Here is a 26,975-nt window from a genome sequence, read left to right on the forward strand (position 1 = left end):
CACACCAGACTTACGCATGCAGTACCACAGTTCCTCTCTTGGTACTCTGTCATAGGCTTTCTCTAGATCCACAAAGACACAATGTAGCTCCTTCTGACCTTCTCTGTACTTTTCCACTAGCATCCTCAAGGCAAATAATGCATCTGTGGTACTCTTTCTAGGCATGAAACCATACTGTTGCTCGCAGATACTTACTTCTGTCCTGAGTCTAGCCTCCACTACTCTTTCCCATAACTTCATTGTGTGGCTCATCAACTTTATTCCTCTATAATTCCTACAGCTCTGAACATCGCCTTTGTTCTTAAAAATGGGAACTAGAACACTTTTCCTCCATTCTTCAGGCATCTTTTCGCCCGCTAGTATTCTGTTGAATAAGTTGTCAAAAACTCCACAGCCACCTCTCCAAATTTGCTTCCATACCTCTACCGGTATGTCATCAGGACCAACTGCCTTTCCATTTTTTATCCTTTGTAGTGCCTTTCTGATTTCCCCCTTAGTAATCATTGCCACTTCTTGGTCCTTCACACTTGCCTCTTCAACTCTTCCTTCTCTCTCATTTTCTTCATTCATCAACTTCTCAAAGTATTCTTTCCATCTATTTAGCACACTACTGGCACCAGTCAACACATTTCCATCTCTATCCTTAATCACCCTAACATGCTGCACATCCTTCCCATCTCTATCCCTCTGTCTGGCCAACCTGTAGAGATCCTTTTTCTCCTTCTTTCGTGTCCAACCTGGTGTACATGTCTTCATATGCCTCTTGTTGAGCCTTTGGCACCTCTACCTTTGCCCTATGTTACATTTCGATGTATTCATTTCGCCTCTCCTCAGTCCTCTCAGTGTCCCACTTCTTCTTTGCTAATCTCTTTCCTTGTATGACTCCCTGTATTTTGGGGTTCCACCACCAAGTCTCCTTCTCCCCTTTCCTACCAAAAGACACACCAAGTACTCTCCTGCCTGTCTCTCTGATTAACTTGTCTGTCGTTGTCCAGTCTTCCGGGAGCTTCTGCTGTCCATCGAGAGCCTGTTTTACCTCTTTCCGAAAGGCCGCACAACATTCTTCCTTTCTCAGCTTCCACCACATGGTTCTCTGCTCTACCTTTGTCTTCTTAATCTTCCTACCCACCACCAGAGTCATCCTACACACTACCATCGTATGTTGTCGAGCTGCATTCTCCCCTACCACTACTTTACAGTCAGTAACCTCCTTCAGATTACATCGTCTGCACAAAATATAACCCACCTGCGTGATTCTACCTCCGTTCTTGTAGGTCACTATATGTTCCTCCCTCTTCTGGAAATAAGTGTTTATGAGCCTGCATTACAAAACACCTGGATAAACATCTCCAAGAATACAAAAACAGACATGGCCACAAACACCAGGGCCATTGTCAAAAACTGATGCTCATTAAGTGAGCATACGCCTCAGACACAAAATAATCCCATTTTTTTGAGGGGCAAAGTGGAGTCAGGTGGAAATATAGAAAACAAATTACAGAACGCAAAATAGGCCTTCTAGCTTGGTACAGACCTGTTTTTTGCAGTTCTGACTTAAAGATAACTAAAACCTTAGACGTTTTTTTCTCTCAATTTGGCAGAAGGAAAAGACAATAAAAACACTTCAACATCAAAGGAAACAGTGCATACCACACACACATTTTTTTTAAATTATGCATTCTTACAGTAGGAAAGTCTCAAGTTGCTGTTTCTGCACTCTCATGCCATATCTGCATCTCTTACACATTTGACCCCATTAACTCACTTTTATGTTTACAGTTTATGCACCCCAAAGGAAAACTGATGAAGACCCGAGAAAGGCAGAGACATAGAAATATAACAATTTATAGTGTCATTATAGGAGCTATGTGCTGCTTTTTTAAAAATGATCCTCCAAGGTTCATTGGATACCAAACAATCAGCTGTGGAACCCTGTAAACAAAACCAAGTAAATTGGAAGAGGGGTTGGAAAGATTTCATCTCTTTTATCTGACCCACATCACCTTGAGATACATCACAGTGATAGAACATGAGAGAATATACTGCAATTATTGCCACTATCGTGAAACATATCCATTTAGCGGTTTATCATTTGTATCCTCAATATATCATAGATCTTAAGAGATGTTTTTATGGGTTTTTAGAGTATAAAAGCATTTCCGAAATGATAGTTGTAAACCTTCAATGTAGTGCACATAATGCTGCAACAGGCTATGCAGCACTAATCTTTACTGCATATACTGTACAATAGATGTGATGTACTTAGTTAAAGGAGACACACAATTGTCGTAGTCGCAATCACACCTAGGGGCAATTTAGATTGTTCAATTAATGTTGCATGTTTATGGGATGTGGGATGAAACTGGAGTGTCCGGAGAAAACCCACGCAGGCAATGGGAGAACATGCAAACGCCACACAAGTAGGGGCGGGATTTGAACCTTGGTCCTAAGAAATGTGAGCCCAATGCTCTACAGCTGCTCTACAGCTGCCCCTAGCAGTACTTCTCAGACATAAAATTTAGAGTAAATTATTGACAGAAAATTGACTGACATTTCTTTTTGAAGCACATGACGATTCGCCAATGTGGTAAATTGCTACAGTGTAGCATCAACTAAATGCGTGGAGGACTTGAGCTCAGATTTTATTGTCCTACATATTCGTGTCTGGTATTGGCAGCGTTCACGAGTACTCGATACCTTGGAATACGGTTGACATCGGTCCGGTACAGATACCCGGCATCGGTACCCACCCATTCCGTGTGAATAAATCAATGTGAGTGGGAAAGTTGAGATGTATGTTAAGGCTTGAAGTGAATTTTAAAAAAGTGCTTTTAAATTACAAAAATCTCTTTGACTTTATCATTTTTACTGTGGTAAAGCTCCTTGTTTGATTGCAGAGTTTATATAAAAACTCTTTAGCCCAAGTTTGCTGAATTAAGACCATCCATCCAAGTATCCTCAGTCAGAGTTTGAGGGAAAGTCTCACAGAAGCTTATGTTGAAAAAAAAAAAATCACAGTTGGTATTCAAAAGCACCCTCCTTCATATGGACAGCAGCCAGGAGTCGAAGTTTCATTATCTCTCGTGGTAACTATTTGGACTCTTCTGTTGACTGGCACCTCAACTGCCAGCCCCAAGGCATGGGACATTAGCATACCCATACTGCAGTTGGCCTCAGTTTGTAGGATGGCGAGAAAGGGAAGAAGAAAGCGGCTGTGAGTTTGTGTCTTGTACAGCTGCCCATGAGCTTTGAGTCACAAAGATGTCCTGGTGAGCTGGGGAGGTTGAGAGGAAGTGACAGTTGGGAGAAGAGTTTTAGAGTCCCAAAACAGAGAAATAGACAGCTCAGACCCCCTATCTCCGACTTCCTACATGTCTGCTTTTCAACATCAGGTGTCGTTTGCATTTTCTACCAAAATGTCCAGTCAATAAAAAGACCATTTTATCACAAAAGGAACTATTTGGACAAGCTGTTGCTGTGGTGACTATTCTAGTAGTTCATTTTTAACCAAGCGGAACACATTGTTGAAGGTAGCCAAAAGAAACACTGGCAAGTTAACTTTAAACTAACAGGAGGGTCCAAACATCCTTGATGAAGTCCAAGACTACCCTTGTAAAATAAAGCCTCTGAAGTAAAAATATTTATATTTTTAATAGATTTTTTGTACCCTGAGCTGGTTTATGAGTATATGAACTGCAATACTGTCTGATTGCTCTTGATATTCATCTGTTAATTAATTTATGTTATAAACAATATTAGGTTGGCATGTGATGACACTTTCTGATCTTTTATTTCACTAGGGATGAAAATGGATATAAACTGATGAATATATTTTATCTTTTTATCCTCACAAGGGTCGCGGGACTGCTGGAACCTATCCCAGCTGTCATTGGGCAGGAGGCAGGGTACACCCTGAACTGGTTGCCAACCAATTGCAGGGCAAATGGAGACAGACAACAGTCACACTCACAATCACACCTAGGGGCAATTTAAACCATCCAATTAATGCTGAAAGTTTTTTTGAATGTGGGAGGAAATGGAGTGCCTGTAAAAAAAACCCGAAGGTACGAGGAGAACATGCAAACTCCACAGAGGCGGGGCCAGAATTTAAACCCCAGTCAACGCTTGAACTATTTTTTTCCCCACCATGCCACATATTAATTAATTACCGTATTTATTGATTTGTGTATTTGTTTGTTTATTATAGTTTTTATTTATATAATTGTTGTTATTATTATTAAAATATTTAGTGTAAAATGTGCCTATAACTTTTCGACGTCAGCCAAAAATTGTGAATGTTTTTATATCCTTTTTGAATCCCGGTTGAAAACGCTTCTTCTTTCTCATGCTAATTAGAATATATTCAATTTTAATGTCTTGCACTGTACGCTGTTTTTAATTGTACTTTTATTTTATTTTTAATATCTTTGTATTCAAATCCTTTTCAATCATGTAAAGCAGATTGTTACTTTGTGTGTGAAATGTGCCATACAAATAAATTTCCTTTGCTTTACTTTGCCTTAAAAGGCAGTAAAGACAACAATTAAGATCATCATAAATGACTTGTATGGCATGAGGCTAAATAGGGGAAATTTAAGGATATATTTCCAGTCATTGCTTATGTTGATACATCGATCCGTCCATCCATTTTCTGAGAGGCTTATCTTCACAAGCGTCACGGGAGTGCTGGCGCCTATCCCAGGTATCTTCAGGCATGAGGTGGTGTACAACCTGAACTGGTTGCCAGCCAATCATGCACATATATGCAAACAACCATTTGCACTCACATTCACACCTACGCACAATTTAGAATCTTCAAATAATGCATGTGTTTGGAATGTTAGAGGAAACACGTAGGCACAGGGAGAACGTGGTGAGGCTGAGATTTGAACGCTGGTTCACAGACCTGTGAGGCAGACCGTCTAACAAGTCACCCTCCATGCTGGCAGGTTGTGGCATCTACTGATATGCGGTATCTTATGATGTTTTGATGGTAAATACTGCATGCAGGTGCTTTTATTTGGTTGCAAACACAATCAACTCATCCTGCTATGCTTTTTGTGCTGACCGAAATGTATTGTGGCCATGTAATTGTTTTCTTAGGTATATTTAGATAAATTTAAAAGGAAGGAATCAATCCCGACTACTACTTACAACTATCTGAATTGATTATCTATATTTCTTGAAGCTTATTCATTTGAAAGCTAAGGTGGGGTGTGCTGCTCTTCTGCCAACTGAATACAGCGTATACAACACTGTACTACAGATTGTAAAAATACATTGGCAGCAGATGAAATAACACAGCCAAGAATATTTGCTGCATCACATAACTACTGTGTTATCTCACATCTTCTCAATAACAAATTTCAGCACATGCATAAAACAGCACTACAATTGATGTGGAAAATATGTTAATTTGCTCCTGTTCTGATGGATATTGAGAAACAGCAAGAAAGGGGTAGGGAATGCGTGTATGTATGAGGGCGGAAGTAATAGCCATATGGCAGTGAATGGAATGGGAACTGAAGACAGATATAATACTGTAACCTTATTGTGGCAGATGTGGCCCAAGGGCTAGATCTTAATGGATGCCAGTTTGCTCTGCAGTTTGTGATTCCAAGGTGATTCCTATAATAAACATTATATACACACTACAAATTAATCCATACATTTTCTATACCGGCTACCCTCACTAGGGTTGCAGGGATGCTCGTGCTATCACATTTGACTCTGGGCGAGAGCAGGTGGGGTGAACCCGGGACTGGTCACCAGCCAATCACAGGGCACATATAAACAAACAATGATTCAAAATCACATTCACACATACAGACTATTTAGTCTTCAATTAACTTATTATGCATGTTTTGCAAACGTGGGACAAATGGAGTGCAAACACAGGCATGGGAAGAACATGTAGACTCCACATAGGAAGGTTGGATTTGAACCCAGAAACTCAGAAATGTGAGGCAGATCTGCTTAGCATTTGTTCACCTTTAAACACTAATCCTAGATAGAAAATTGCAAAGCATAAAAAAATCTTGGGGTGGAAGGACCCTTTATTTGCAATTTGATGGTCAAACATGAACAATGTATTCAAACACTGGTACGGACCAATTAAACGGCACTCTAAAAACTCAAAATCTTAGAAAGAACATTTGTCTCATTTCAAGTTAAAAGCCTCAAACTCATCTGATTACATTTAAAATAAGAGTAATTACCTAAAAAAAAAGTTACCCGTTAAGGTTTTTTTTTTACTCTAATGGGATCTTAAAAAAAAAGTATATTAAGTAAACGAGTTTGAAACAAGGAAAATTTGTCACAAACCAAGTTATTTTATATGTGATTTGTATGACTTGAAAGTAACACAAAATCTTGGTAGGTTAGAGTTTTTGAGTGTGGTCAAAGACTAGTACAGTAGTAGTCCAAAAAAACTCTGCTCTGTTTAGTTGTGCTGAGCACGTGACCCAATCCAACTGGTCAACTGTGACGTAAAAACAGAAAACATGAAAACAGATGAAACCACTTACTAAATATTAAATGTTTCCTACATACTGTATGTATCCAGTTAGCATGTCATCATGAAAATGCTGAATATTTGCTGCTATGTCTGATGCAGACATTTTGACAGAAGCTTTTCAACCCTCTGGTGTTATACTCTATCTTAGCAGATTGTCATTTTACTCACGAGTCCAACAGTCTTTCCCTTTGCTTTCTGCTGACCAAAATGGGAACAAAAACAATATGGTTTGATGTGATACATTTTGCTGGGTGTTGTCACGTCCACAATGTGAAAAGAAATAAAATGTACAAGTTCATCAACAAAATATCTTCTTTAATATTTGTATTCCAGACACAGACTGGCAGAATTGCAGAAAGACATAGAAACATCGACAATCTATTTACAGTCTATTTTTTTTTTATGTTTAGTCCTTTTTTTTTTAGTTTAACCCTAATAGACATTTACTTGATTTAATATAATCCCAGTTTGATTTTTAAAGTGCCCAAACAGGACACGCGTTTAACTATAGTCTACAGTGCCTTTTGATGCCTATTAGAGTAACAAAATCAGCAGGAATCTGATTATTATGCTAGACAAACACTGAACCCTGATTAAGAAGCAGACTTGTTCCCCATCCCCCCTTGACGCTACCGGATTGGTGCACCGCAGCCTGACCCTTCGTCCTGCTGCCTCAGAGTAGAACAAGCATCCAGAATGCATGATACTTATTGCGTTGGCTGACAGTGAAGGGATTTGCTGTGTCTGGATTGGTGTCAGCAACGATCTCTCATTTAATGCTTGCTCCAGCCCCATCAACCCACAACATGCTTAAGTGTGATGGATACTTTGGATTAACTCTTATGTAGAGAATGACAATCTCTGCTGTTCTCTCCTTATACACGCACATCCAGCCATGTAGCAAAATTCTTCTCCTCCCACAATAACATTGACAGTTAGGATGTTGTTGTTGTTAAGACCACCTAAACCATTTTCAGGGGGGGTGCTACAATGAATTTTCCAATTCAACCTTATGTATTTTGTGAGCCCTAGATTTGGACCACCTGTGGACATTGGCTTAACTACAGCAATGTATTAAGCCAAATAGAAGCGTGCTGTGTGGCTTCTCGTACAATTCCACAACACATACTGCAAATCCAAACAGTGGTCAAGTGCAAAGACCATGCAACATCACAGTTCAATAAAGTTTGGGAAGAAAATGCACCGGGTATAAAAAGGTTTGAACACAGTTACTTATTTGCCAAGGGTTTTGAACCTCACCATTGACACATCGCTGTTCATTGATTTGTTGAAAAAGAATCACTACTTCTGTGTGACAACAAACTGGAATGGAAGCGAAAAAACACAAAATTCACCAAATCAATGTGTTTCATGTTCTTGAATAATGTCTGGAAGTAGTAATTTCTCCTTTTAAAATTCATTGAACAGTCTGTGGTGGCCCGGTGGAGCAGCTGTGACGCGTTGGCCTCACAATTCTGGGGTCCAGGGTTCGATCCCAGCCCCGCCTGTGCGAGTTTGAATGTTCTCCCGTGCCTGCGTGGTTTTACTCCAGGCACTCCAGTTTCCTCCCACATTCCAAAAACATGCAACATTAATTGGCTATTCTAAATTGCCCCTAGGTGTGATTGTGAGTGTGGCTGTTTGTTTCTATGTGCCCTGCGATTGGCTGGCAACCAGTTCTGGGTGTACCCCGCTTCCTGCAAATTGACAGCTGGGATAGGCTCCAGCACTCCCCGCAACCCTTGTGAGGATAATTGGATAAGAAAATGAATGGATGGATGGATTGACGGATGGACGGACGGACGGATGGCTGAACGGTCTGTCATTCTAGAATTATGTGAAACTGTTGTGGTTCAAAATAGTAATCACTCACAGTTGATGCACAAGGTTAGTTTGCTGATCTAAACTATACAATGGCAGCCCAAATTGAACCATAATGCTTGCTGCTATTGTTGCTATATTCATTACAAAGCTGTGCAAAACTTGGTTTATCCTCCCAAGAGCCATACAATTTTAACCACTGTGGATTCCTACCATAATGGGGCAGAAAACTGAAAGTTGGGAAGGTTTGGAGAACTTGTTTATTACTGGTATGTAGTGTGTGAAGTTTATGCATCACCACAGTGCTGGGAATAAGTACTGTAATTACCTTTTGCTCTCTTCCTTGACCGTTATTTTAGTTTTCAAAGCTTGTAACTTTTCTGTCTTAGTGTTTTATTTACATAGATACTCTATATATCTCCTTTGTTCCACTTTATTGTCACTTTGTTAAAAAATCTGACGTAACTGAGAAAAACTGACATCGGTTTTGGATTCCGCACCCAGAAATTTGTTAAAAAGTGCTGTGAGACGTAATTCAACAAAAAAAGTGCTCCCTGTGTTATTTGATCCATACGTCAAGTATGGTGTGTTCATGCAGCAGCGGTAGTAACTTGGTCTCACCTTTTTAAGAAATTTGACAGCATAAAGTGAGAAGGAAGACTTGGATTTAGGAAGACGTTGGTAATATACGAGTGGCATGTTTAGGCTAAACAAGAGGGTGAAAGACTTACTGCGGCGACCAATACATCTGAAAGACCCAATGTCAGTGTTTACCATCTTGGTGTTAAAGTTTACCCACAAACTACAGTATGTGGGACTGCTGCTCTGAATTTAAAATGCACAATATCCATCCATCCATCCATCCATCCATCCATCCATCCATCCATCCATCATCCATCCATCCATCCATTTTCTTAGTTGCTTATCCTCACGAGGGGCACAGGAGTGCTGGAGCCTATACCAGCTGTCATCAGGCAGGAGGCAGGATACACCCTGAACTGGTTGCCAACCAATGGACCTTTCCGACTGGTGATCTTCAGCTCTGCCCCCCTTAGCTACAGTTGCCATGCCCCACAATCTTCCAAAATGGCGATTGAACAGAACATGTTTGAACTGGATCCTCTATCACGTATTCCATATAATATTTGGGTACTTGTCCAAAGAGTTCTACAGAGAGGACTCAACTATTTCACACAAGGATATGTAGACGGAATTAAGATTTTGGACAGACAGGACGCAATGTCAGAGTTCCAGCAAAATGTTGGCGATCGATGCAAAAAAGTTTGGCGTCTCACAAACTTTATATTGAAATCTAACAAGATAAAATTGTGGAATCGTACTGCGCATGTAAAGCAGGGTGAGTACTTTTTACTTGGAAAGATCATGAGTAAAATATTGTAATCTTTATAAATGAGTGGGTGTATTCATTTGACTTGGCTCGTAATGGAACCCAGTGCCCTGTCTTAAAAGTCAAATAGGCAAATAGACATTTCTCTTGCATGAAATCGCGCATTTACGTATCACTAACCCAACTCGTCGGCATAAAAACATCACACACTTCATTCAGCAGGTCAGTGATACACTAACAAAGTGAAAGTTGTTCTCCTGCAATGTATAAAGCACTGATAATAATGAAATCAAACTCAGAGAAGGTACTTCGCCCTCACTTACCTTCGAACATACAGCCTTGTGTTTGTTATTGTCCACAGTTAGTTGTAAAACGTGTGCTCTTCCGTGAGCCTTAATCCATCGCAGAGACTTCCTCAACTGTGTTTTAGGCTTTGGAAAATGAATCAACCGGACCCCTTGTAACCTAGCCGGATATCTTTCACCATAATTGCACGTTCCCCAAGCGCATCTGAGGACCATTTTCTTCGTAACATTAAGTTTTCCAACCCCACGCAACCGATAAACCAGCATTGTTTGTGGGACAATACGGCGAGAGGGGCGGGTCAAGCCATGGGTTAAGCCAATGCAGCTATCTGATTGGCTATTATTGTGTAAGTGATTGACAGGTCGGAAAGGTCCATTGCAGGGCACATGGTTACAACAGTCGCAATCACAATCACATCTAGGGGTAATTTAGAGTGTCCAATTAATGTTGTATATTTTTGGGATGTGGGAGGAAACCGGAGTACCCGGAGAAAACCCACACAGGCATGAAGAGAACATGCAAACCCCACAGAGGTGGGGCCGGGATTGAACCTGGGTCCTCAGAACTATGAGTACTACACTCTACAGCTGTTCCACCATTCCACAATGCACAATATATCATTTACAATATTCTGTTTTTAAATGACATCAACTGGAGACTCTGGAGCTATGACTGTACCATTCTGGAGTCTTAGCATTTAAAGGCCCAAACATGCTTTATCTTGAAAAAAAAAGGATCTGCTTGAATAAATGGTCTCACTGCACCACGTTCCTTGTGCCTTGGGGGGAGAGTGGGGAGTGGTGATTTTGTTCAGAAGAATCTGATTCATACCAATGAGTCTTTTAGTTAACTCTGCGCAGCAACAGCAACAGAATGGAACAATAGAAGTTTGACTCACTTTTTCTTAATTTAATTGAGTCTCACACTTTTCAATGCAACAGAGGGCTCATCAGTGTTTGGTAGCACAGGAGTGTTCATTATTCCACAAATCGAGATCTCCCATAGGACGATAACATAAAGGGTTGTACAATAAAACACATAACTGTTTGTTTGTGCTAAGACATCCCCACAAATTAAATATTCTTGTCTTGCCAGACAAAGCATTGAGATACATTACAGCTGTTGTTAAGAAAAGAAAAACACTCCTTGTTTTTCTTATTTGAGTGGTGTGTGACTGTGAGCAGAACCATTGAAAATCCTGAACTGGCAGAGCCCAAGAGGACAGTCAAATACCAAGAAGGCAAACTTGCAGAGGCCTTTCTAACATAATACCTTTTTACTTTCTGTGGGATTCCAGCATGCATGCTCAATCCTGGCTGCATACACTCATTTTAAACCAATGCACCAAATTGCAATGAGATATACAGTAAGTTTATAAGAGCTGGTGTGACTGGCAATATTTCCATATTTACTCAATCTGCCTTGTATTGAAAGACAACCACATAATACTGGAAAAAAAAAAAACACTTTAAAGCCTTGTTTCCATAAAGAAGCACCAGTGCTATATGGTTTAGTCTGGTAGAGTATGATTTTTTTGATTAGGTTTAGTTTAAAAAAAAATAACATCTACATATGTCCATCCATCCATCTTCTTTGCCGCTTATCCTCACATGGGTCACGGGGAGTGCTGGAGCCGATCCCAGCTGTCAACGGGCAGGAAGCGGGTTACACCCTGAACTGGTAGCCAGCCAATTGCAGGGCACATGGAGACAAATGGCCGCACTCACAATCACACTTAGGGGCAATTTAGAGTGTCCAATTAATGTTGCAGATTTTGGGACGAGGGAGGAAACCGGAGTGCCTGGAGACAACCCACACAGGCACGGGGAGAACATGCAAACTCCATACAGGCGGGTCGGGGATTGAACCTGGGACCTCAGAACTGTGAGGCCAATGCTTTCCAGCTGCTTCATGGTGCCGCCCATCTACATATATACGGTATTAAAAAAATACAGTAAAATAAAAACAAAGGACTCGTGAATGACAAGAACAAATCACCACAGCTTGCTCAACAAATCTACCATAATGTACTCTGTCTGCAATGATGGATTTGAATTTTTAGGCTGTGCTGTTTTATGAGATATATAAAGTAATCCCTTTTCAAAATAACCAAATACCAGTAATTGGTGGTCTAACTTATGCGGGCGTTCATTGCCAGTTATGCGGACCCCTGAGGCCTGCAGTGTTTTTTCCTCTTGGACTGAAATTTGCATTATGTGTGGGTGTGAAAAGACAAAAAGATGTGGCTATGTGAAAAAGGGAATGTGACTATCTACTATTGTATTACACACAACAACTTGGCCTTGTTTAGACCACTTCTGCCTTGACAAGCACGGTCAAGAGCGGTAGCCTCGTGTAAAAAAAAAAGAAGAACAGAAAGAAACCATTTTCCAAAACAACCTATACAAAAAGTTGAATTTATACAGTAGACTTCCATTGGCAGAAATATGTTTATAGAAATATGATGGATGGCTAAATAAAGTTTTATTTTGCCTTTTGCATTTCAAGCCACTCGTTTCTGATACTACATTTGCTCAAAACTCAAACCACTTCAAAGCAAGTAGCAGCAAGAGCACATAATGCTGCGTTGCTCTCCTTTGTCCATCTCCTACCTCTTCTAATTTTCCTCCAGCCTGAAAGTTTAGATGAGGTTTCAATTAACAGTGGCAAAAAAAAAAAAATCCATCTCATGTGGTGCTGCATTTGTTATCACACATCATAACTCTTGGCACTTTGCATTCTCTGTCTCTGTTGTAACCCAAAAGAGTCATGGAGCACCAAAAAGTATACGTCCTTATAGAAAGGGTATACTGTATGTCCATTGCAGACCAAGTTTTTGAATACCTCTACCATAGAGGATACACTTAGAGCTGTATTTATGTTGATTATGCCTAGTAAACCAAATGGTACCATCAATATACAGTAAGTGTGAATCCATTTCCTTGCATAATATAGATAGAATAAAAGTTCTATGTACCGTTGTTACAGCGCTATTCTGTTGTTTTTATTGCCAATGTTCCTCTCCATCTGTCCCCTGTCAAACCTAATTCTTTCCAATGAATATCCATTACAGTATGAATAACCAGGCAGAATATACATTTTTTTTTATTGCACAGGAAAACTGTTCAACCATGAAAAGACAGACCCAGCCAACTGCATGACCAAGTAGCTGCCCAATAGGAGCCGCCCAAAAGAAAGTCTCTGTTGTTCCTCTCCCATAGCAAGTGCCACTACGTGTTTTCAATGGCGTGTGTCCCAGTGTCACGTCTACTGATGACGTTGCAGGCACTATGGCTACCACTTGGATGTCGTCGAATGACACTACCGCAACTTTGCGCATGGATGACATGGTGTCCGCTCATATTTATTTTTTTGTATAGACATTGAAGTGAATAATGTTATTTGTATTTTTCATTACAATATCTGTTTTAGAATGTTTATAGGCACGTCAGTTGGGGTTTAAGTGGTAAATATGTCATCGGCATTCGCCAGTTCATTGTACATGCTTCACTGCAGTCTGGGATACTCCGCTACTTTGGGTAAACTAATGTAGAGCAATCCTTTTTCACAGCGAGTCTGTGCCATTTTAGTTTGATCATGTCTTGTTATGCTTCTTCGTTTGCCTCATAGTCATTGTTTCACGTTTTTTTAATGTTGCCTAGCCTAGCGTTATGACGCCTCTGCCTTGTTTTGGACTGCCTTTTGGTATTGACCTATTTTTGGAATAAAACCACTCTGAACATTATGCCAATGCCTGGAAGTCCTGAATTTGGGTCCGCCCCCGTGCCGCTGGTCTATAACATTAACTCTTGTGAAAAAAAAAGGGTATCCAATCTGGCATGTTTAGCTTGCATTCCATATTCACAAGACAAGACAACCGTACAAAAATATATATTTTGCACTGCCAGGCTGAACCTCAGAAATGAATTCATATATCAAATGAGCTTTGGACACATGAAATCTGCCATATCTCCTGCAAACATCTGAGAAAATAAGGAGTGTGCTCAATCATTCTGCAAACTTGACAAGCTGATGCTGGCAGACTACAGTGAGTACCAGACAAAAAACCACTAAGATTAATACAGATATAACTTCATCAGTACAAATCAGCGCACGTTGAAAGTGTGACTTGGGGGCCTGATTTACATCAATATGTTGATCTGCTACAGACACCACACAAAGATTTAAAAAATAATCAGGCAGTTAAAAACCATTATGGCGCCAAAGCACAGACTATACACATCAAATATCTCACAGCACACCAACAAAAAAATGTCACAACCCGTAGATAGAGTAATTATTGTATGTACCTCGTGCCATCTAGTAGAAGAACATTTATTTGTTCTGTCTGTCATTATGTCCGACTGGCATAAATAGAGGAGAAATAGAGATACATTATTTCTTGTAAATCAATCATTTTTGGAGCAGTTGAGTCAAATTTGATAAAGTCCCACGGCACACCTGAATATCGCTCAGGCTACAGTTGACACACTAATGTGCCACGCCAAAGTGGTTGGGAATAACTGCTTTCACAATTTCGGTCATATTGTGTGGTATGCTCCAATGATTTAAACAGATAAATATTCTGTTCCACCACCGATTTAGGAACAAGTCCTCCAAGGCACAAATCTCATGTGATCACAGGTGATCTCACAAACCAGGGAAGAAGAAAAATAACCACATATGCGCCAATGTTTGCCGACTGTGTCAGGACCAGTGTAAAATGGCAGTCATCAAAAAACGAATTGATTTTGAAAATAATTATTGCATCTGCGGAACCCAATCTTATACCAAAATACAACATTAGCTAAGCATTTTCTAAAATGGTCATTTCGTTGTCCCTGAGTAATGGCGTTTCTAGATTGGGTACATGATTTTCCAGGTCACAATTCATAGCATGACTCGCTATAAACTAGATAAATCCACTCTTAACACGCCTCAGATGGAAGGATAATCATGAAGGAATATTCTTATAAAAGAGCTCGATTGTTTTTATGTGTACCACACTTTAGACCAGATTCATATGATAGGTCCAAATGTCCAATTCCATTATCTACTGTATATAAATACCTATATCCAATCTCTTTTGACTCTTCATTTACATGTAACTTTCAAAGTACACATAACCTATGATTGAATTTATATTTGCAGAAACCTCAATGGCTGAAATGAGGGTAACATTACTACGCTTACTCCCTTCAGGGAATATTTTCCTTGTTTCATAACACACCTCTAATGTCCTAGCTAGAATAATCTCCATGTTTTCTGCTGTTTGGATTTACAACATTTTTTAACTAGTTAATTGTGCAGTTGTTCATGTGGGTGTGTGTATGGCATCAATTGGTATGTTTAGATGACGTCGGCTTGCACTGACGGTGATGTGTCCATATAGACAGATACGCAACAAAGTTGAACTACATTTGGATGAAGCCCAATCACTTCCTATGCCATGTGGTCTTATAGTCATTTTGCTGCTATGATGCATATCCACGTTGTGCCACTTCAGAGCAAAGCAGAACTCTCAATTGAACAAAGCACTGTAAATCCACCATTATTAACAATGCCATTGTGCTGTTGTTGGCTACTGTAGTACAACAGTGTATATATCATAGTTTTATATTGCTTTTAATATTGATATTGTCTTTTGAAGCAAGCACCGTGGGGCCTTGAGTACTGTATTTTCAAACCTCTGTGTGTTACGCATATTGAAGAATTGACAGTAATAGCACATTAAAACTTGAATTTCTTCTTACTGTACATACTGATGACATTTAGGACAATATTGTTAATTATGTTCTCTAGTTCTCATTTGTCATCTTTACTATATAGCAAAATTGCAAACTGACTGATAAAGGACAATGGTGTCGTTGACAAGGAACAATAATACATTGCAACCTGCTTTTACAAGGGTTCAATGCAAATATGGACTATTAGAAGAAACTGGACAAGAAATAATAATACTGATGTGCTTTGGCATAATATTCAGTGCAAATTGAACCACACCTGAAGATTACTAAAACACATTAAAAATATAGGGTGAATAAAGTGTTTTCAAACACTGCAATCACCAAACACAAACATCCAGTACATAAAGCCCATTTACAAGCAAATGAACTATTATTACTATTATATAATTCCCCCCAAATACTGATGGTATTTTAGTACTGCTCAAGATGTGACAACATGGTGATTTTATATTATTTGCAGTTCCCTTATTATTGTGAGGTTTGAACAAAAATACCCAGCAATTCATTTTCTGGAACTGCTTATCCTGTTTACTGACACACAAACGTGAAGCATAGCCCAGCTCATTTCAGGCTAAAAGGCACTCTGTATCCTGAGTTGGTCACCCATCAATCAATTACGGGGCACAAACAAACGGGCAGCCATTCCTCCCTAGACTGGCATGATCACTAAGTAGGAACTGAACCCACACTGTATGCCCAAAATTCAGGCGTGAGTACCACAGTATCGCACAGGGCAAACCTCGCTCTGCTGACTTGACCGGACTCCAAAACATTAATGTCAATGTATCCCACAGATTTGACGATTGATCTGTTTCAGATCTAACAACAGATCTCGTTCAGTTTCTGTTTTGGGAAGTTTTGCTGGATGGTGAAGCCCCTACCTTTTGTCGGCTCAGCACGCTTGGGGAGATCCAATGTGTCGTAGTGTTTGTCATTCTCACCATTTTTTCTACCTGAATGAGGGAGAGAGCACAAGGCACACAGTCAAAAGACTGAAAATAAGACCTTAAATACAGTCAAAACACATATCTTTCAAGTCTGACTCACTGTAGCAAGAAAAAACTCTATTGGGCCAATTAAACTAGAAGACATAGCCCCACTTCCACCACAGGAACTTTTTTAGGAACTTTTCCCATTTACCTTAGAATTTTTTAAATCGACCCCTGCATTTCCAAAGTGTCTGATTAAGAAAGACCTGGAATTTTCGATGGGCTGACTGTGCTGATGAATGTTGATTGTTTAAACACAATTCAATTACACTGAACGTTGAGGTACAATGGATATGCTTACAGAAACCCATTTCCTGGAATTCTTGCTACCAGGAACTATCAGGGTTTGGTTTCGTTAGAAAAAGGGCTAATAAACCTGTTTAAATTATCATTAAATCATCCGAGTGGAGTAATCAGACAGTTGTAACAGTTGGATCTGACATATAGTCCTATTCACCATGACTGAAATCCCTTCAGTTTTTGAAGAACCTGTACACTCATAACCTTCACAAATAAATGGAATTGTGTCAATGTAATGCACCCAATTTATATCGTTAGGATCGTTTCATTGGAGGTCCAAAGTAATTTAACAAAGAAACTCTGGCAGTTTTTTTCTAAACTTACATATCGTAAATTTTAAGAAAGCAGAAATATTGGCACTCCTCCATAGCATTTGGTTCCACACCCTCTGGCGGTGATGATTGCCTCCAAATGTTCATTCTATCTATCTGTATGTTTTTCATACTTCCCTGGTGGAATTTTCTAACACTCTTTCTTTGAAATTTCTTGAATCTCTTGAAGATTTGCAGGGTTCTTTCGCCCATTGGCAGATTTAAGCTTCCCACAAAGATTTTCAATTGGACTGAGATCAGGTCTAAGTTGGTGCCCATTCTAAAACTGTCCATTTTTTTCCTTTGAACTATTCCTGTGTTTTTGCATGTGTGCTTTGGGTCTTCGTCTAGGTAAAGGATTTGATCTTTATCTTAACTTGGGTTTTGTTACACTAGATATGACATCCATCCATCCATTTTCTGAGCCGCTTATCCTCACAAGGGTCACGGGAGTGCTGTAGCCTGACCCAGCTGTCAACGGGCAAGTGTCAGGGTACAACCTGAACTGGCTGCCAGCCAAGCGCAGGGCACATGGAGAGACAGACAACAGTTGCACTAATAGTCACACCTCGGGGCAATTTAGAGTCTCCAATTAATGCATATTTTTGCGACGTGGGAGAATGCTTTGTTTTTTTTTTTTTTTTTTGAAAGAGTGAAAGGCTGAGGGTAGTGAAACAAAACCAGACGGATTTTGGAAATTGGAGACTCACGTTTAAAACAAAGCAGCCTCTAGAGCTGGAGCATAAGTCTGATTATTGTATTATATCAAATTTGGGCCATTTATCCTCAACTCTTAATGCTATACATGTTCAAACCCTGTAGACCAATAAAGACCCAATGTGAGACCTTCATAATAAGAACTAGACGAAAAGTGTAGTGCATTATGCAGCACAAGAAAGCATATTGAGTTATGCCATTTACATGATCAACTGAATAATCATATTATGACGGATATCAGATAATGATGACATTGTTAGTGTGCATGTAAAATGTCTCACTATAGATGTAAAACCCTGCAGCTTGTGGATGTCTCCTATTTGCCGCTAAAATATTTTGCACTTTTCTGGACAAGATCTACAAGATGATGGGAGTGGGTCTGTGGGAAACATTTTATTTATCCAGAAGAACATATGTCACTGGTGTTGGACTGTAGGATCTGACTTACTATTTCTGTTCTTGTTCATCCTAAAAGGCTTTGATAAAGCTGAGGTCAGTGCTCTTGAGTCCTTCCACATCCATTTTTGCGTTTCTCCTTTTGGAAGTCTTGTCCAGTATACGATTACATTTCATTAAAAAAAAAAATGAAATTTTTTTTGTGTTGTTATTTTGCTGAACTTTTTTGTTGATGAACATCTAATACTCCATTTGATTTCTGGTGGCATTTAGACAAAAAGTTATGTTAAAATTATTTGTATGAGACACAATCAATTGGCCTAAATATGATGTGATGTGTTTGTCCAAGCAAAAAGGTTTTATGCTATTTTATTCCATTGGCCTTTTAAATATGACATTGATATGTTCATTGTTATACACATGCAAACAACAATAACATTAGCACTTCCTGAGAAGGAAACACCTTAGCTAATCTAAGGATGAGAGGAAATGGACAGGGTGTGGTGATTACTGCTCGCAACTAATGGTCATGTTGCATGTTCATGATATTGCCCAAGAGACAGGATAGAGATTAACACACAGACACACACGCACACACACACACGCACACGAAACAAGAACTAAATACCATTTCCCTTCACAAGAGAAGGAGAGGGAGGAAGCCATAGAACTGTAACTGAAGCCTGAACTACAACTTCTGGTCAGGAAATAATCTCTTAAACTCAAGTAGTCCAAAGCCAATCACAGTTATCATTATTTTGCCAAGGGCCTCACCTTTAAGTTTTTAATGAACTGTGAGCGGTATACCTCAACAGACGCAGAGAATTTCAGTTGCTGCCAAGAATCCGTCGCCATTATCGAAAGTCAGATGAAGCCAGAAAACCGGAAGCAACCTAAGTTCAGTACTTTTAGTATCTTTGTTACTTGTTACGAAAATGTCAAGTGTCGCATTTAAAATAACACTCAAATGTGCCCAAGTATTTTTTATAGCAGAGGAATTGTTGGGAAGTTTGAGACATTTATACCATGGGATGAGGCAGAGAATTCCATGCAGTGGAGTTAGCTTCTGGCAATTGATGCATGTTAATTGTCTAACATCTGTATGACTTAGCGATTTCGTAAGTTTACTTGTTTCTTAAAATTATTAAAATTCCGTAAAAGACATTAGATTAACACATGAGTGTTTTTAATTTCTATATACAGCAGTGTACAGAGTAAGTGACTACATTAATCCACGTTTTCAGTATATTTATATATTTTTATCGTTACATGTCAAACAAGTTACCAGTAGGTGCAGTAAATTCTCAGAAAACCAACGAGACCCAGCATTCACGTTATACACACTCTTAAGCCCGTGCAATTGGGCAATTTGTTGAAAAGCAATTTGATGGTGATTTTACAAACTCAAGACTATTTTGTACAAACATTTTGTTATGAGGATTTACCAATCCTTTGATTAACTGAACTAATATTTAGTTGTGTACATGTACTATATTACACATCGTATAGAGGAAAATATAGTTATGATGCCGAGCGTGCGCATGTGAGTACTGAATGTTCGCCGAATATCAAACATTCCTGACCACGCTGAGAGCGGCTCCAACTACCAGAGAAAAATTCCTTGAGCGTTTTTGACATACTTGGCAAACAAATAGGATTCTTTAGCAGCCCAGTTGATAATCACGCCTTGACAAACGTCAGCTGGCATCCCCAAATGAGAAATCTAGTAAAATAAGTGTGGTCTAAAAAAACACACACACACACGTGAAAAATTGGAACAATACATGTGAAATGGGGGTAACCAATTTCCGGCTTTGCCAGTACACACAACATCATTACTAACTATATTCTATGGAGTGACAGCGGGGATAAATGGGTTGGAGCAGGGTAACGAAGAAGATCATATGGTGCACTCACCTTGATTAAACCATTCCTCTACAGTTAGCCAAGGAAGCAGCAGCCAAAAAAGACAAAGCACACAAAAGAGAAAAGGAGCATGGTGAAAAAGCCATGCCCACATGTCAAAGGGCTGTGTAGAAATGAAAACAGAAATCATTTTGTGAAAACCGTTATGTCAACAGTAATTAAAGGATCTTCACAAAAGAAGGAATGAATTAAGCAGTGAAAAAAATGAAGTACTTTTAAGAGGGCAGAGAAAAAAATGTTGAGCGACAAACTGTCAAATGAAAGACTGAAAATTAGTGTTGATAAATTTCAATCATCAAACTGGAGAGAGAGTGGAAAAGATAAACAGTGCAAGCTGCAAGATTTATAAACGTGCTCTTTTGAACTCAAAAGAAAAAAAAAACCTGATGTGATCAAAATTTTATGCTGCTCATTAACTAATCAAAGCTAGAGCTGTTCTGCCAGGACTGTTCGTAATGATATATTTTAATTTTTACAGAATGTAACATTAAAGTGAAGAGGCATCACGCAACCTACTTAGAGCAACAAATTACCAACAATTTTGCCGAGAGTGTCACTTAACAGCATTGCTCAGTGCTTCTTTATGGCTATGTTTAATGTTCCCTTTTGAAAGAACACCTTGAGGGGCTGCAGCAGCTACACACAATTCATTATTCACAGCAAAGTGTTCATGTGGATAATTGGTTTCTTTAGAAGTCTGTATACATTTAAGGGGTGCATTTCTTCCACACACAAATGGGGGGATTTATCCAAAGAGTCGTTAGATACCAGGGGTCACCAGCGTGCAGTCACACTTCATTGGCCGTCTGATTAATGGCGGCCATTATTGTTGCACAGCAGGGAAATAACAGGGTGTTGTGGTGCTGAGAGCTCAGGAGAGCGCAGATGGAGATGTTGCTTACAACACATCTGAACATGATATCTGACAAGGAGCTTATGACAACGTGTTCCCAACATAGCAGGTTGACAAAGACTAATTTTGAAGTCATTTAAATGTACGTGTCTGGTGACATTGTCCGAAATTTAGATGGTAAATAAAAGGATTAGATAATAAACAGAAAACAAAAGTGACTTTTATAAACAAATGGAAACACATTTCCAGTCTGTTATGCAAGTGCAAGGACAGAGAAAACACGACAATAGAAGGAATGCAATCCAGTTGTTAAAAATACTTGGGAAAAAAATACATATAATTTTTGGTAGTTTCTGTTGTAACAATTCCTCTTACTGATATAAATGTAGTACTTTGGGAAATGACATTGGTGTGATGAGCAGCCCAACATACCAGTATGTGTCGTGTACTGTATAGAGTAATGTGCCACATCTTCACTATGCTTATGCACAGCTTGTCAGTGATTATTATTTTTTTTTTTGTAGTTTTTTGTATCAGCACCACTTGCATTGGAACCTGAACATGTGGAAGAACGCATATGTTTAGAAATAAGTTCAGAATGGTGACGGAACATGGATCATAGAAGTAAGATTCAAGTGCGGAAAAGAGGAGACAGCAGTGTGCTAATTGCTGCCTGGATAGACTGACATCTTTTGATGGCAGGATCTCAGACACTGGAGGATGTCATGATACGTGAATTGTCATTTAAATCAATGTTAATGCAGGCAGATATCAAATTAAGATTTTTCAACAACTCTCCCCTGAAAAGCAGTGTTTCAAAGAGCGGGCTGCCAATAGTCCTAACCTCAACGCAAGTGTGTACTTGTTGGATCAGCTTGACCGTGCTATTTGTGCTGACTTGTGAAAACTCCTTGTTGAGCAGAGAGGAATGCCATCCCACACAGACCAGCATGTTCACAGGAGCAGGTGGCAGGCTGTTGTGGCGGTCTATGGTTCTTCCACAAGACAACAAGGTTTCTGACTTTGTTAAAAGAATAAATTGTTCAGTTGCCAAAATGTTTTTTTTTTTACTTTTCACTGATCAGAATTGATTCATCTAATTTATCAAAAAAATAGTTGATTTGTAACAGAATTATAAAGTACGATGGTCGACAAGACTTTTTGCACATTGTGTATGGCTGCAAAATACAGAATGAGTTGGGCTGATTATCCTACAATTGCAGTTCTTTTTCAACATGACAACAATTTTCATCAGTATAAAATGTCTTGGCAGGTATTGTTACAAAACAGAAATAATCTACCAAACTATACAGCACTTAGCAGAGCCGACTAATCAGTGATGTCCAAAATCTCTCTCTTCCTCACCTTTGGCCTTTTTGCCTCCAAAGCAGCCAGCGTCATCCTTCTTCTTTCTCTGCGGCCCTGCTGAGCCAGGGGTCTGTGGTGCTGATGGGTCTTGAAATCTTTCAGCACCCGGGACCTCTTTGTGGACGTGGTAGGACAGGTTCCTCATAATACAGACACAGTTCTCCACAGACTAGGAGGGATGTGGCAAATAACCAGTGCAACATTGTCAGTATAAATGCACCCACTAAAACCAACCCACCTCAAAAAAGAGTAATGAGTAAAAGTTGGGTGACGTCGAACCTTATTATCCATATCTTTTTTCCCTACAGCTGATTGGAGGGCATGGAGCAGGGCGTCCACCAGTCCATCACACTCTCTCAATCTGCGCCGAGCCTCTGCCCCATCTGAGCTTACGTTTCTGAAGAACACACACATAGTCTAATATTACAAATTTAGGACTCAACAAAATACAGCTACCATGTGTTAAGAATTTCCCAAAGTCACTCTGCTGTGAATTTAAAATAATAATCAAATAAATCTGTTTTATAATACTTGTGAAATCATCATGAACTACGAATTTTACCAAGTACCACTACTACAGAGAATGTGTATGTTGTATATTGACACTCAAAATAAATGAAAATTCCTAACACAAAACATTCCTTTAATCTCATTAACTCAACTCATCATTTTAAGATAATTGCAACACTATACTTTTTTTTTCATCCCAATAAAGAGGTTTCCTAAACAATAATCAAATGAAATGAAACTGGTACAGGTAAAAAAAAAAGTAGAACTGGGAGATGCTTGTCTGCTTGCTGGCTACTGCCATGGTGCTTTTGAGCAAGGCATCATCCCCACTCCCAAACTCAAAGGGTGCCTCCTTCACCCAGATTTGTTGCATGTCTGAATTCTTCAAAACAACAATAACACCACAATAACAGCAGTGTAAACTGAAATTGTCTGAGACGGATTATAGCTAGAAAATATAATTTATTTTCATCCAAAAGATGATGGTTGATAAGGGTTTAAAAAAAAACTATCAGTACAAGTACACTCCAATATTTGTTGTCATTCGTGTCATGTTTGCAAGGCATTTCAATACTCCCTGACATGAAAGTAAAAGTTAAATTTGCGGTGCATTCCACTCCTCTCATATACTGACTGAGATGTTGTTTTCAATTCTGCAGTAAAAAAAAGGTACAATGAAAAAAGTTTAAGGATATCTTGAGCTCCCAGCTCCTCAAATGAGATTTCTTTTATAAAAGAATCCAAGACACACAATCCCATTAGACCAACCCGGGAAAATCTTGTAGAATTGCAGGCAGTACTAGAGAGGTAAGCAGAAGGGTGCATCACATCCAACACCACTGTATGTGTGTTTGTGGTCAATATAAATATGCTCTGCTGTATATAACAGACCAGCAGTTGAAAGTTGAAAATCTTCCAGTATCAAAACTCTAAAAATCCAAATCACAGCCACATCATCTGTTACTGTGATCTGTTAGCCAGAGTGTGTATAAGCGTGTCTGCCAATGTCTTCAATTGTCTATGAAGCACAGTCTTCAGCTGTCAGTCAATGTTCTCAAATACGCCTGTAAAAGAATTAGAGGAGTACCCATCTTGGATTTACTTGACAAGTGTGTTTGGGAGCAGAGGCATCGAGTGTTACTGCCATCTGTTTCATTTTCAGGAGTCTTTTGGGGGACCATAGTCTTTGTTGTAAGGATTATGAAAAGTGCATCTGTCAGTTAAGACAGCAGGATGCTGCTGTCCCTGGAGAGATGACCTGGGGGTGCAAGAGGTAGGTTCTGATGGTGTTACATCAGTCTTTGGAGACCCAAGATTATTGATTTTGGCACAGAATATGGTAGCTGCAATCATTTTGAAGCAACGCTCGCAATATATTTTCTTCTGATTGTATTTATAATAGGGTGCAGTGATTTTGAATTGATTCAATATGTAAACTAAAATATTGGTTTAATCTAAAGATATTGTGTCGTATTGCACAGTAAGTATCAGCAGCATTATGTTGTGCAGCATCTGAGAGATATTGTCTGCAAATGAGGCAGCTGGTGCAGCACAGCTGCAGATGAAAAGATATACGCTTTTAATTCTTTTCACCAACTCAAAGCAGGTTGTGAGCTGGCTGGATCAGCATTTTTACTGTTCACTGCAATTGGAAAGCTCATTTGTCAGTGGCTTGGTCTCGTGCAACTGTGAAAAACAACAAAAGAAAATTGCTGTATCAGTTCTATCTAAAGGTATGACTGGATTTCACCCTGAGGTCACTGGGTTAGGTTTCAGCACGCACGTGACCCTTGTGAGGATAAGTGGCTTGGAAAATGGCTGAATGGGTATGACTGCAAATCTTTATACTGAATTCATACTGGATTCTATAGCTCTGGCAGGACCTAAAGGTATTTCAAACATTTCAGTTTGGTGAGTACTTGGAAATCAATGCGCCACATTTGGTAAATTCCAAATTTGTTTGGCAACAGCTGCTAGATGAGTCTATCAAGTAATTATAAAACATTACTGTCTCAGAGGACCTGGAGTGGACGGCGAACATCAACTCCATCCTCAAAAAAGCCCAGCAAAGGATGTACTTCTTGCAGCTTCTGAGGGAGCACGGCCTGTCACAAGAGCTGCTGAGACACTTCTACCCAGCGGTTATCCAATCAGTTCTAAGTACCTCCATCACAGTCTGGTTTGGAGCTGCCACAAAAAAGGACAAACAAAGACTACAAAGGACAATCAAAACTGCTGAGCGGCTTGTCGGCACCACGCTACCCACTATCGAGGACTTGCACAAAACCAAACCAGGTCCAGAGCAGGCAGGATCCTCTTGGACCCTCCACATCCTGGCCATTGCCCGTCAGGAAAGCGCTACAGATCAATAAAGTCAAAAGTAGCAGGCATTTGAACATTTTTTTTTCCCTCTGCCAATTAAATCATTAAATTCTTGATCAGCGAACCTATTATTTTTCTGCCTTGTGCTATGTTAGGACATTCACTCACACCCTGCTGGTCCAATCAGTATTAGTTTGAGTAATATATATATATATATATATTTTTCATTTTAATTGATTTAACTTCATTTATTTTGCAGACCGCATGACCCATCACTTAAACTGCTCCCTTTGCACAACTGACATCATTGACACACTTCTCTATATAGATTTCACATCTTGCACGTCTTATTAGGAATAATTCCTATAAACAGAAATGTCTCTTGTTCTTTGTTCTTGTTGCTATGTTGTTCCTTGTTCTCTGTTCTGTATGTCGTACCAGGACAGCACCGACTCCTGGAGAAAAATTCCTTGTGTTCTACACACTTGGCCATTAAAGCTGATTCTGATTTTAAAGTACATTACTCTTTTAATATAGTGAAAATGTATTACTATTTTAATATTGAGCAGTGAGTGCAGAACAACAAAAGCTCAAAACACCATCTAGATATCCATCCATCCAATTTCTATTCTGTCATCATTTAGGAGAGGTGGACACTCACATTTAAATCTGTGGACAATTTAGAGCCTTCAATTAACCTAACATGCACATTTTTGGAATGTGGGGGGGAAGCCAGAGTACTGGGAGAAAACACACAAAAGAACATTCTGAGCCTATATTTACAATGCATACAGTATATACTGTATTATTAATCTTAAAATATTGTATGCCACTCAGAATGTGCCATAAAAATAAGAGAAATGAAAAAAAAAGAGGTTTTCAAGTACTGGTATTGAATTTTATTAGATCCTGCTTGTGTACCTAATGACAGTGAGTGTACACTGCAGTTTACCATTGCAATTCTGGCAAAGCCATTCATCTGCTCAGTTTCACCAGCAATCCAAATGTGAAGGTCCCTCTGAGTTATGATGCTATCAACTGCTACAGACAACAGCAGCTGGGAATAAACTCGAGAGTCACCGGTGCAGACTGATTGTGATGGATGGAACGCCTGCGGACCTTTGCCATCCGTCTCTAGGTTAATGTGCAAAAAACATTGCATGCGTGATTCATGCAAACTGGTTAAAGGTAAACAGCCCTTATTTAATCAGATAGTAGAGGGACAAAAGTCTTGAAGGACACAACTCTTAATAAGTTGATTGATGAGGGGGTTGCATTGACACGTGGGTGCCTTCCACTCTTAATTCTTCAGTTTACCAAGACATTTAATACGTCTATGCATTCATATTGTGCAAACAGTTTGGCAAAGTACACCACCATCACCACAAACATATTTGGGATGAACTAAAACAAAGACTAAGGCATCAAAGATCTCTGATTTCATTAAAATTTGGATGAATGGACAGAAACTTTACTAAAACACACCAAAATCTTGCAGACAGCCTCCTTAGAAGAATGGAAGCGCGGTGTTGATTTCCCTTTCA

The 26,975-nt window shown here is 39.4% G+C and overlaps 1 protein-coding gene across 7 annotated transcripts in view; it reads right to left on the bottom strand.

Annotated features, from left to right (window-relative positions):
* The window catches only part of arvcfb (ARVCF delta catenin family member b), a 240,004-nt gene that overhangs the window by 21,241 nt on the left and 191,788 nt on the right, over positions 1–26,975 (bottom strand). For 6 of the 7 annotated variants that reach the window (XM_061816537.1, XM_061816532.1, XM_061816531.1 and 3 more), the window contains 4 exons: positions 22,879–22,996; positions 22,597–22,768; positions 20,370–20,387; positions 16,621–16,692 (listed from right to left, as the gene is read on the bottom strand). In XM_061816537.1, the coding sequence (XP_061672521.1) occupies positions 16,621–16,692; positions 20,370–20,387; positions 22,597–22,768; positions 22,879–22,996 (380 nt within the window). The remainder of the gene's footprint in view (positions 1–16,620; positions 16,693–20,369; positions 20,388–22,596; positions 22,769–22,878; positions 22,997–26,975) is intronic. The other variant, XM_061816533.1, reaches the window with a different exon arrangement.

Source organism: Syngnathoides biaculeatus, chromosome 4 (genome assembly GCF_019802595.1).
Source record: "Syngnathoides biaculeatus isolate LvHL_M chromosome 4, ASM1980259v1, whole genome shotgun sequence".
NCBI lineage: Eukaryota > Metazoa > Chordata > Actinopteri > Syngnathiformes > Syngnathidae > Syngnathoides > Syngnathoides biaculeatus.